The sequence below is a fragment of the Copidosoma floridanum genome, unplaced genomic scaffold, assembly GCF_036245765.1.
Source record: "Copidosoma floridanum isolate Cflo_tuat_1 unplaced genomic scaffold, Cflo_Japanese_pri ptg000001l, whole genome shotgun sequence".
In the NCBI taxonomy this organism is placed as follows: domain Eukaryota; kingdom Metazoa; phylum Arthropoda; class Insecta; order Hymenoptera; family Encyrtidae; genus Copidosoma; species Copidosoma floridanum.
In genome coordinates this window covers 19,866,480-19,879,421 of record NW_028321878.1, presented here as the reverse complement: position 1 = coordinate 19,879,421, position 12,942 = coordinate 19,866,480, and the positions used below count along the sequence as shown (strand labels likewise).

The following is a 12,942-nucleotide window of genomic DNA, read 5'->3' as shown; positions in this document are numbered from 1 at the left end:
TGAGTATTTCGTGGAATCAAAAAGGTATACTATACTACGAGGTTTTTTTTATAAAAATATTAAAGATATCTTGAATAATGAATCGCTTTAAAACAAAAATGTTTCATGGTGGCATTCAATTATCGCGTAAAAAATGGAAAAATATTATAGCTAACAACAAAAATTTAAAAAAAAGTGTTTTTCGATTTTTTGTTCTTCATAAACTCCTTAATTTCATCATAAAAAAGTAAAAATACATTGTTGTAAACAACAACTCTAAAATTAAGAAGTTTTTTTATTATGTACATAATCGCATGCAGGCTGTGCGGAGAATTTGGAAGGTAAAGTTGTCTGACCTAAAAAATTAATGTAACTTACTGACGTATTTAAAAACTTCGTATGGTAATTTTTATCAGAATGCACTTAAGTCAATATTAAGCCTTAATGGATCATTATAAGTTAAAACTCATTAAAATTGAACATGTTTTTGTTGCAAAACTTTTGTGTATGTGTTGATTACGAGTGAATTTATAGTATTCAAACATTTCTTAATTCATACGAGGGTCTGGAACATCAACAGCACACTTTAATTTTGTAGCAAGAGTAGTTTTTATTTTTCTGTGACAAGCTGTTACAATAATTAACAGTTTTTGTCAGAGCTATCATTGCAATAAGCTGTTTATGAAATGAACAACACTGAAATAAGCGTTAATGGTTTCATTACAAAAGTAAAGTGCACACGTTTCCCTACTACCTTCACAGTTCCTCTGTAGCCTTCACACTGAAAGGAAAAGTTCTATAAATGGCTTCGATATTTTTATTTTAAAAAAAATAAAATTTTTAATTGTCCCTTATTACAACATTCTAACGATTTCTTCGTAGTCCTTTTGTTTTTAGGAACTAGAATACTCCCACAGACCATCAAAAATCAGGCATAACTATTTTAGCTCTCTAAACATTGTGAATCTAATTTTCTAATTTACGCACGCCTACATATCACTTTCTTCTCTCTCAAGTATTGCTTTGTTCATGGTGTTGAGTTATACGATATTATATATATATATAGCAATTTGAGTAGGTCTGTTTGAAAATCCTTATAGTTATTCGATCTTCATTTAACTTACAGAGTAAATGGAATATTTGTGTTAAAAATCAATATTTTTCTATAATGTAGCAATCAGCTTTAGCATAGGTAAATTAAAAATACAACATTTGTCTTCTAGTTCGAAAATTTGATCAATTAGTTCAAAAGCATGTTTATCTTTCTCACTTATTGTGGCTCAGGCGATTTTTACCAGCTTGATCAAAACCTCTGAAATTCTAGAATTATGGTAAGAAAGTATGCCAAATTAATTTGTGATAAGAAAATACTGGAATCAACCACTTCATTTTTTTGCAAATCGCTATTGAACATTCATCAATGTAACACCTATTCTTGTGGACGGTGGTCACAAAATTGACTATATCTTCGGGAATCTTTGATTGACCTCAAAAGTTTAAAATAGTTCTCGTTTATTTTTTTTTACAAAGAACTTATTAAAATATTAAAAATATAGGGTCAATGACTCAACGTAAGAGAAAATCAGAAGAAAAGTATGAAATAATTATCTAGCTTGCCTCGCAACATCTACTAATTTTTGCAATTATAATTTCACGGTACTTTTCTGGGAATTTATTAATCTTTTACTTTGGTTTTATCGAAATAACTATATTTATTGAAAAATTTACCGTCGAAAAGCGTTGATATTTAAGGGGGCTTTATGGCACCTTACCCTAGGTACGGTAGTAACCGCCAAAGCCACCGTAAAAGCACTTTTGGTTACACTACTTTAAATCTTTTAAGAAATAATAATAATTTTTCTTGGAACAAGTATTAACGTTAGAGATAATTTACCGATTTTTACAAAAAAACAACTGCTAAAAATTATGAGATTCTTAAACGTTACAAATGCTGTATCACTTTATTTATAAATACAGTCATAAGTATATTTTATACTTCGTAAAAAAAAGAGTATTTACTATTTATATAGAAGTGATACTCAACTGAGAAAAATGTTACATTCAGTAGAATTATTCTATTAGCGATTGTAACTCTATTTTTATTTTAAATAATTTAGACATGGTTTTTAAAAAATTTATATCATTATTTTTTTCAGGACAAGTATCCCCCCCCCCCCGTCTTGACTTCTCCCAAGACTCACTAAATCGAACCCCTTAGTGTGTTGATATGTAATGTTAAACGTTTTTAGTTGAAAATTTTACGTCGATTGCAGGCACTTCTCAGAACAAAATGGTGTTATGAAAAACATTTTTGTTCGGAATCCTTATAGTTTATTTGGTTAAGTAATAAGCTGTAACAAGTGAAAAAAACATTTACGCCATAAAATAACCGTTGGCCCTGAAGGGCCGTCGGTTTGCACTTTTTCTAGTTATAATAAATAAAATATGCTATTTGTTAAAATTATAAATATTTGAAACTGACAAAATATGTATGATTGAAAAATTGTTTTTTCTAATCTTACAACTTAGTTACAAGAACAACGAAGTTCTGAAGCTTAATCTCTACATTTTTTATCACCATAAAAATACAAATACATTTTATTTTACCTATTCATTTCTCGAAGTTTTAAGAGATTACTATGAGGGCTATAACGAAAAGCTGATCCCTATCTTAATAAATTCTTTGTTTGTCGATTTTGATGCTGCTGCTTTAATCTCAATAAATATTCTGCGTCAGTTTCTTGACGCCTAAAATTTTATACATTAGATGCATTTGAAGTTTTCCTTACAATTCGCCATCTTGCGACTTTTGGCACGGTTGAGACTTTTGTGAGCCCTAAGAGTTGATTTTGTCACTTTTGTTAGGTTGTAATGTATTTGTTGGCAAGTTAGTTTGACGTATGATGGCCATAAGAAGAACCGGTGAGCTTTTTACCATCTCTGTGGAACGACCACTGAGAAGAAGGCCGTTGTGGCTGCCGGAAGTCCTCAGGGTTGTTTTTCCTAGATTGCTGTGATAGCAAAATCTGCTCTGGTAGCCCCAGGACGGTTGGAAGAATGCTATGAAACCTTGAAATTTTAGAGCAAACTGCGCTTTTACAAGACATATTTGTATTTAGCATTTTTTTTATTGGTGGCACTCGCGAATCTTGGTGGTTCGAGATTGAGTTTGCCGTCAGTCACTTGTCCATTAGAGAACAATTTTATTGGTAGACAGGATACTTAGCTGCATGACTCTTAGCTCCCTACTTCATGCACAGCTAATGTTTAACTGTGGTATTAGGTACTTTGCTTGGGGATATAATAACCGGACTTACTTAATTCTATTGCAGGTGGCTTCGATTTTACTTCCAAGCTACCTAGTGGATTCTACTGAACTGAAGTGAAAAGCTAGCGTATTTTTACAAAACTTTTTGAGCTTTTTTATTGTTATTGTTAATAATTTTTTCAACGATTAAAACTATACTTAAACCATCTAGGAAGTGCCAAGAATCAGTATGCGAAATTCCAGCTTGATCAGTAGGTAGTTTTCATGATTAGCGATTACAACAATTTTAGCGGCTATGCTTTATATATTAGTAAGATGAACATATAGTACAACCATTTTTTAATACAGTATACATAATTTTCTGACGCAGTAAGCCAGTTTTTATTTACTCACATGATAGTACAGTATCCTCTTTTACTCATATCACTATCCTTCGTACATCCATCAAGATATTTTTTAACACATTTATTTTTAAATTTTTGACCACTTATTAAGACTTTTTATTTTTCCCTACGTTATAAATTTTAATTTCTTATTAATTACAGTTTTGCAGTCCTTGCCTCCTTCTGAATGATGGATTTCAATGTACCAAAGTATAGTTTTAAAATCCATAAACAGTTATGAAGCTGTGATTTTTTAAATGCTATTGTTTCTTCCCAGCTTTAAATTTTTTTTTTATAAAACTATACACTTTAGATTAGATAGTTACACAGTATGTTTTGAATTATTGTTCCACTCCTAAGTTTTCAATAAACTAATTCTAATATTTTTATTTGATGCAATCAACAACTTACTTTCAAATTTTACTAAATGGTACTATAAAGATTATAATCTAGATACCTAAAAAAAAAAACAATATTTGAACATTTTTTACTTTTAATTTTGCAACATTTCCATTATTTAAACATTTTCGTACTAGTGATACAATTATAATAACTGTGGACGCACATGATTATACTGTCAACCTTTTTATTTGTTAAACAACGATTTAGCCCAAACTGAGCTAGTTCAAAGCCTTTATCAAGTTCAAACTAAATAATAACAAGACAATAATTAAAAACAAAAAATTTTTATCAAACAAAATTAGTGCATTGTAAACACTTTTTATTCACAATTTGTCGCACAAAAAGCAACGTTAGCACTGCTTAAGATATTGAATCAGTGACTACAAACATAACGTTTTGAATCGCGATTATATAATGTTGTATACTAAAGTATTGGTGTGTAAGTGTATACTACAACATGTAACACACATGACTTTCCAAAAGTACGAGTCACTGACCCTATGACAAGATGAAGGGAATACTGTGACCTTTGTTCGAAAGAGTGAATAAGCAATCGGGAGTTAATGTCAATGAATTATTTATAGCGATTTTGTGAGTTGTCCTCGTCAAGCATTCTATTACCGTTATCATGGTATATACATACACTAGTGGGGCTCCACCCCATGCGCGCTTTGAGCGCCAATCCCCTATCAGTGAATTACAATCTTTGACGTCGCCTTTGACGTAGGAGGTAAAGGGTTTTAAATGGAAAAAAAAAATTTTTTTTCGAATTAAAATACATAAAATGTAGAAGTCAAAATAATAAATACACAAAAAACAATAAATAAGCTTTAGTAAGTCTGTGATAAATAACCAAGAGCGGTTTATAACAGATGTAAATGAAAAATGATTATTTAACATTTAAAATGTTATTTATTGTAAATCAGTTCTATTCTTTATTCATTTTTGTCTCATTTACTAAGATATTTTAATATTGATGGGTACACATTGACTTTTGATTTCCATTCAAAATAGTTTAATCTGTATTCTGTAATAAGTAAGATAATTATATGTCAAATGTTACCATCATGATTGATGATTATTCATATGTTATTAAAATTTCATGTTTACTTTTTTATGGACTCTATTGTAATGCCTTTTCAATGCATCTTTTCTTGAAAATTTTCTTCCACAATGCTTACAAATTTCATTGTGCTCCAGGTTATGTGTATTTAAATAATAACGTAAATGTGTTGCTCTTATAAATTTTCGGTCACAAAGAAAACAAGATATAATTGTACCGTACATATGCTCTCTAACGTGGCGTACGTAATGATTTTTTGAAGTTATACTTCTATAGGCGCGTTATGCGCGTGAGTAAATCAACGATTTCAGACTTTGACCTTGAGAAATAGTGTGACGGAAGTGAATTTTGCTTGATTCTCCCCCTTTACCACTTTACCTCGGCCCCGTGACGTACTTCCGGTTTTCTCTACACCACATGATGCCACACCACATCACTATGTCACACATTTCAACAAGGGATTTAAACCCCCGACCTCTTACTTTCTGACCACGGCCCTTACCTACTCTGCTGTGAGCAGGCCCTACATAGGGTACCCAATTACTTTATGTTATCTTACAGTTTGTAACTTATTTTTCATACAAATTTTTAATTAATGTACAGTAATGTATTTAGTTTCGTTATAAATTCAATAAATAAACAATTTACTTAATAAAATAATATTTTTTTATTATTGTTTAAAAAAAACTAAGCAATTACTATATTTTAGCAGATCACCCTTTCAACTCCTTAATAAATATTTATTCCTACGTATTTAATTTGTTACTTTTACATAAAATAAATAATTTTTTATACAATTCTTTCAGATTTTTTCAAAATTTTCAAAAATTACAAAAAGTTTTTTGGTACTGTACAAATACAATAATAATTTTGTTGTGTATTATTCTTTTAATACTTTTTCATTCGTAATTGAAGTGGTTTTTGAAATTAAGGACGTTCTTCACATAGTTTGTGGGAGGAAAGTTCAGAGAAATGAACGCTAATGTGTACAGTAAAACTAGCAATTCTTTTTCTTATGAGGATGTACTCATATATATGCTTTCACGCACACCTTATCTCCTCTTTCTAAATTTATTTGAAATTTTACTTGTAGGTCTATTTTAAAATTTGATAGCTTTTACTGAAAGTTATCTTTTGTACCCAAATAAGTAGGAGATTCCTACAAATCATATAAATGATATTTGAAGTAATTTTTTTGTACATATATAAAATTCGAACCTTGCTAGTAGGGACACCTACTGGCCTCAGCGTTCCCGCTCGATCGTTGCTCGAGATCCAGCCTAGCAGAGGCATCGCCTAGGAGCTTATCAGCGCCTGTGAGTATCTGACAACAGGCAGTTTGATTGTAAAGGGCAGCGGCCTTTGAATAGCCCGCGTAGGTCTGCCTGGTTCGCGAGTCTGCGCCACGAGCTCTTCGAGTATTCGCGCTCGACGAGCGTATACTTACACACATACACACACCCGCGAGTATATTTGGTGTATCCTTCCTATTCTTTTGAATAGATATATTTTATTTAAATTTACTAGTGAGTGTTTATTTCGAAGTGTGCCTTATTTCTTTCCCATGTGTTGTAAGAAAGTCGTCGCGAGAAGCGACAACGTCCAAGGTCGCTGCGATACTTGGCCCCTGTGGTGTCTCGGTGAACTAGACCCGCGTACATCACTTACAGGAAGTGTCGCCAAGGGTATCAGGGCAACACAAGCCCGGTCGAGGTTGCAAATTCCTCCTCGCTAAATCAGCGTCGGTGGAACGCCGTAACAACTTACTAATAAAAATTTTTAACTTTGTTACTAAGTTCGTAGATATTAGAGATTATTTATCACGTACTTATATGAATACTGATAGTATGTATAAGGTCCATCTATTTGCCTCTTGGGCAGTGTGGAAGAATAGATAAACAAATTTTAAATTCTAAAAGAAATTTTCATAACATAATAAATGTTTAATTTTGAAACTGTGGGAGAGTGACGGTAAGGAGCCTATTGTGGGTTGTAGGAGGCAGTCGGGAGTAATTCGGCATGCACAGTACATCAAACTATATAATGTAGTTATTTATAAAACTTTATACTGACTTATAAAGTTTTTTCATCATTGTTACTATATTAATAGATATTAGATCAATTATTATGTACTTTTATGTATATTGTTATTATGTATTAAGTACGTGTCGATTTGCCTCCTGGGTGGTGCGAAAAATTTAATAAAAATAAAAAAGTAATGCTTCAGGTCACAGTATATAGTTAAATTATATAAAAGATTCCACGCAAACAATGGAAGTGCATTGAAACAGTTGAAAAACCGTACAGGGGGCCATGAGGGGGTGGTGAGGGCAAGAAAAATCGTGTGAAGGGACAGTAGAGGGGTAGGGGGACTAACCCTATATTTATTGGGTTAAAATAACGTACAAACAAGATGAATTTTTTCTCAATTAGTGGGGGGACGGTAAGCGGCTGTAGGGGTCTTTTGGGGTCAGTTAGATGTTATGTGGAATATCCCACAAATTTAAGTGTATAATATAGACGAATATATATATAGAATTTCTGAGAATAGTGTCTTGAACTTAATATTTCCACAGTCTAAAATTTTTACGTTGGCAAAGTCAAAGGCTTGTGAGAATAATGTATTTTTCATATGTTTTACTAATTTTAATTTTTTTCTTGAATGCTTTCAATTGCCTTTGTGTTCATTTATTCTCGTTTTTACATACCTACAAGACTGCCCTACATAACAACCTTGGTTATCGATACTCCTTATTTTGTAAACTACATTATTTTTGTTATTATGATCCCAATGGGTCTTTTCCTGATCAAATGAGTTTTTAGAATTAGTCAATACCTTTAACAACAACAAACTATTGTACTCATGAAAAACATTCTAAATACTGGAACAAGGCAATACTGTTAATTTGGTATTATTGTTTTTCCGACCTAGAGCTATTATATTAGAAAGATTATTTATCCTCAATATTCTTTTTTCATAATATTTATCGATGAAATTTAGGGAGTAATTATTAGCTGAAAAAAACTGTTTTTCACATTTTCAGATTTTTTTAGTGAAATTTTTAATCCGACAATTTAATACTGTTATCAACTAACGTATGAGTAATTGCTTTTTTTCTGGGTTCAGAGTAGTGAGAACAATAGTTCAAGTATCAGCCCGAATGAGATGGTTTTTGTTACCAATTGGTGCTATATAAAAGCTTTTGGAGGTCTCTTGAAGACCACTTCTAAACAGATTTATTTCTTTTTAAAAATGGTTAAAAATATTGCAATAACCAATATTTGTCATAAAAACAAGACAAACCTTGTTAGTCACAAAAGCTGTTAAAGGAAACTTAACTGTCATCTTAGAAAAACAATATTATATAAGATAAATTTGAAAGTCAACTGAATAACAACAAGTACTATGAGATGTTACCAAACAATCCTCTTAATGAAAGTATCAAGACAACATCAACATTTTGTTGACAGATGAATTTAAAGATTCCAAAATTAAAAATTCATGCTTGTCATGCTGCTTTGGTTCAGTAACAGTGCACAAAGTGGAATTTGTTATTCACATTACTGTATCTGCGATTAACTCTACTTTATTTACTTTTTCAAAATTTTTAATTTCTTTTCTCTATAATAACTTTCCAAAAACAAATGCGTGTATGAAAAACAATTTACAACTTAAAGAGAAAATAAACACAAATAGTATACCTTATAGTTATACATTAATAAATTAAGATATTGTCAGCCTATTTACTAACAATGGTCAAAACATTATCATAGAAGCTTATAAGGCTAATTGGAAATTCCTACATTAAAAAATTAAAAATTCAAGTGCTAAAATTTGTAAGAGTGTCTTACTGGTATTTAACACTACAGCTTTTCAATTTAATTATAACTTTTATACACAAACTCTTAGTTTGAAGTACTAATCTACTGTACGTTGATAATATCTGAACTTGTATTCTAACACATCTAATTAAATGCACTCTAGATATATTTAATAAATAAATTTATGCGTTAGTTGATAACAGTATTGGCCAGGTGCATGTCATGCAGCGCCACCCTTGGTGTCAAAATCATGCAACTGCGGGTACCCACATTAAACGTCAAGAGCATACAGCGATGCACACTTTTAATAATAATTAATTAACTAGCAAAAAATTAGTGTATTTATTTATCTGATAATGGATGTTATCATAAAAACAGGCTTTAGGAATATCACACACTCAATTTGTTTTAACTCTGAAGCCTTAAAAAAAGGTAAACAGTTGGTTGAAAGTAGTCATGTGTGCGATGTTACAGAATTTTATAGTAATGAAGTTAGCAATTTGACAAGTCGTAATAAGGCAGACCTCGATCGGTAACTTCCGCTCTTTACAAAGTAAACCTGCATGTACATTTTATTTAGATTATTTTGAAAATTGTCTAAGTTGCAATGCGCATGAAAATCACCTTTATTTACAGTTGTATAATCATTGAAATTTATGTAATTTTACTCCATTTGTCTTTGCGCTACTGTTACACTGAATAACACAGCACTTTCTTACACCCACATTTCATAAACGTTTAAATAATAGAAATCACAATGATCATGTCTTATTTCGCGTATTTATCTTTCTTTTTGCCGTCTGCTTCTGAGAGGGTGCTCTGGATCGAAAACTAACGAGGCTTCATTAATAAATATGTTGTTACATTTGAACATTTTACAACCGTTTTTGGCACCACATAGTTTATTTTTTTACATTTGTGTAACTGCAATTCCATAATGTAGATACTATTTATGCATATGTGATGATAACATGTGTAAATTTGACGAAATACTGTTATTCTTTCCTTAATTAAGCAAAAATGACAGTAATTTGGTATCCCAAGTTTCCTGTTTTCGCCACTACGCACGCTGGCGTCGACTCATCTATCCCCTCCCATCACTTGCACGTGGCCAATAAAGTTGTCCGATATGAAATTTCACCAAGAAAATCTTGAAAAATTAAAAAAAATTTGTTTTAGCCAATAGTTAGCCTCCAAATTTAATCAATAAATGTTAAAAAAAAATATTATTAAAAAAAAAATCCTGCTAACAAAATAGCTCTAAGTCAGAAGAAAAATAACATCGAACTTATAGTATTGCCCCTTTTTAAAGATCCTGTTCCAGTTATTAGGAGTATTTTTCATGAGAACAACAGGTTGTTGTTTCTAAAGGTATTGACAAATTTTTAAAACTCATTTGATTAGGAAAAGACCTATCGAATGATAATAACAAAAATAATACAGATTACAAAATAAGTACTATCGATAACCAAGCTTGTTACATAAAAGAGTCTTCTAGGTGTCTTAAAACTAGAATAAATGAGCACAAAGGCAATTGAAAGCATTCAAGAGATAAATCAACATTAGTGCAACATATGAAAAACACATCATCCTTATAAGCTTTTGACTTTACCAGTGTAAAAATTTCAGACGTTTGGAATAATAAGTTCAAGCAACTATTCTCAGAAATGCTTTATATACATATTATTCATGATAACGTTAATAAAATGCTTGACAAAGATGACTTGCAAAATGTTATTAATCATTTATTGACATTAATTGCATATTGCTAATACACCCTTCCAGGCAAAGGTCACAGCGTTACCTCTAACTTGTCGTAACATTGACTCGTACTTTTGGATAGTCGTGTGTGTTACTTGTTGTAGTATACACTTACACACCAATACTTTAGTATACAAAATTATATAGTCGCGATTCAAAACGTTATGTTCGTAGTCGCTCATTGAATATCTTAAGCATTAAGTATAATCATTAGTGTCTACAAATTTTTTATTAGTATCATCTGCTGTCATTACAGTCACATAACGCAACCATATACAAACTGGATCGTCCATTATTATTATTTTTTTTTTTGTAAAACTTTTTTTATTTCCGTTACCCTTCAAATTTTTTTTGTCTGTTGCCACCTTATACTATTTTACTATGGTTTTTTAGTGCCTGCCATTTTATTGTAGTTTTTCTGTTACAAGATTCTTATCATTTCAATTTGAAATTTTTTATTAACCCTCTTTTTCATTTACCTAAGCAACGATTTACTGATGACTAGCAACCATTATTTTTAGCGGTATACCAAGATTTTATTATTATCAAAGTTTTGTGTAAACTAATTTTTGATAAAATTTTTCGATTATTTAACTATGACTACGGAATTTCAATTTCCCAGAAAATATTCACTGCAAGAAATATTCATTCCTACTCGTTTAGTAGATTGCTGTTATACATTGCCTATAAAAATCAGTGATTTAAAAATAAAGGATTTACTTATGCTGTTAGTACTTCGCGAACTACATACGAAAACGCATACGCACACCCACGTACAGACATCCTCCAACCATAGATAAACTGATGTATATATATACTTTTTTTTTATATATTATAGTGCTCTACGTCTGGCTCCTTCAATAAGGGTAGTACTATGGGCACTTAACACTTGGGAAAGGGACAAGGAAAGGGATGGAAGGCCTTTCATTACTGGGACGGGGTTAGGGGAAAATTAGGCAATTTTTGCTGCGAGAAGGTCACCTAAATCGTCCTCGAGGAGCATTGCGTAGTGAAAAAGCACATGTGAAAGATCACAGAGGTACTTGCCCAAAAAGTCGCACTGGCCGTGAATCAAACCACGGTTTCCCGCGTGTCAATCTAGCTGACTGAGCCACCGCACGCTCGATATATATACATATGTATACACACATTCATGTTGACAAAACAACAAAATAAAGAACATATTATTCCACCAAAATATGAGAAATGGCTGACTAACGTTAAAAAACTGTTTCCATAGAGCTCCCATGATGCTGTCTGTATTAACGGAAAGAAGAGTTCACCCTCCTCCAGGATTAGAAGGTGGACATCCAGGATCCCGTGGAAGGAATACACTTTTACGAAAAGGTGGTCGAAGAATCAATTTGGGTCCAAAAACAGCTATTGCTGTGACTTCTGAGGTAACATATTTGTTTTAAAATAATTTAAAATGATAGCCCAGCGATAAATAAATTTTAAAGTTTAAGTTTTCCTTAAATTTTCTTGGTTCTAAAAAAACTAATTTGTTCTTTTGTTTCCTAATCAATTTTCCTAAATAGCAAATAAACACAAAAAAATCAAAAGAATGTGGTGTACAATATTTACAGAGATACTACACGAATGTATTGCACCTTTTACTTTATGCTTACACACTTAAAATCACATCCAAGAGACCACAAAATTAATAACTTATTTATTAATCTTCTAAAGGATATTTTTATTCTTGAGACTCCTGGAGGAGGAGGATATGGACAGCCGAAACAAATACTCCCATACTTACAAAAAGAATCAACAACTTTTATCAAACGTGGTAGTGTATTCGAGTATCAAAAAGCACAGGAATCTGTCTGAGAACTGCAAGTAACAAGTATTCGTACTTATGAATAATATAAGTTTTAAGTAAAGTAAATAAGTGTAATTAGCGGATAAAAATACTTTCGTAGTAAATGCTGTACAGTACTAATCATGTTTAAAATTACGTAAGAAAATAACAAACATTTTTATACCCTTACACCATGTACTTATTACAAGAACTATTTAGCACATCAGAGATTTCATTGCCATTATTAAAGGAATGTACGGGACTTAATTTTTCAGGAATACATTGCGAATAATGTGAGCGTATTCTGAAAAGATTTTACCTTTTCGCATTACTAAGAGAATATTGGCATATTACATGGTTGATATCCTCAAATGAAAGTCTTAATTTACGCAGAGAGAAATTTGACATAAAATTTGACACAATAGCAAGGACGCTCATAGCTGGAGTGAAAGATGTATAATTT

General features: G+C 31.5%; 1 protein-coding gene across 1 annotated transcript in view; it reads left to right on the top strand.

Moving 5' to 3' along the window:
* The window catches only part of LOC106642757 (5-oxoprolinase), a 47,673-nt gene extending 35,118 nt beyond the window's left edge, over positions 1-12,555 (top strand). Inside the window, exons 21-22 of the mRNA XM_014357615.2 lie at positions 11,919-12,078; positions 12,368-12,555. Coding sequence (XP_014213101.2) covers positions 11,919-12,078; positions 12,368-12,508 — 301 coding nt within the window. The 3' untranslated portion in view covers positions 12,509-12,555. The remainder of the gene's footprint in view (positions 1-11,918; positions 12,079-12,367) is intronic.
* The last annotated feature ends 387 nt before the right edge of the window (positions 12,556-12,942 follow it).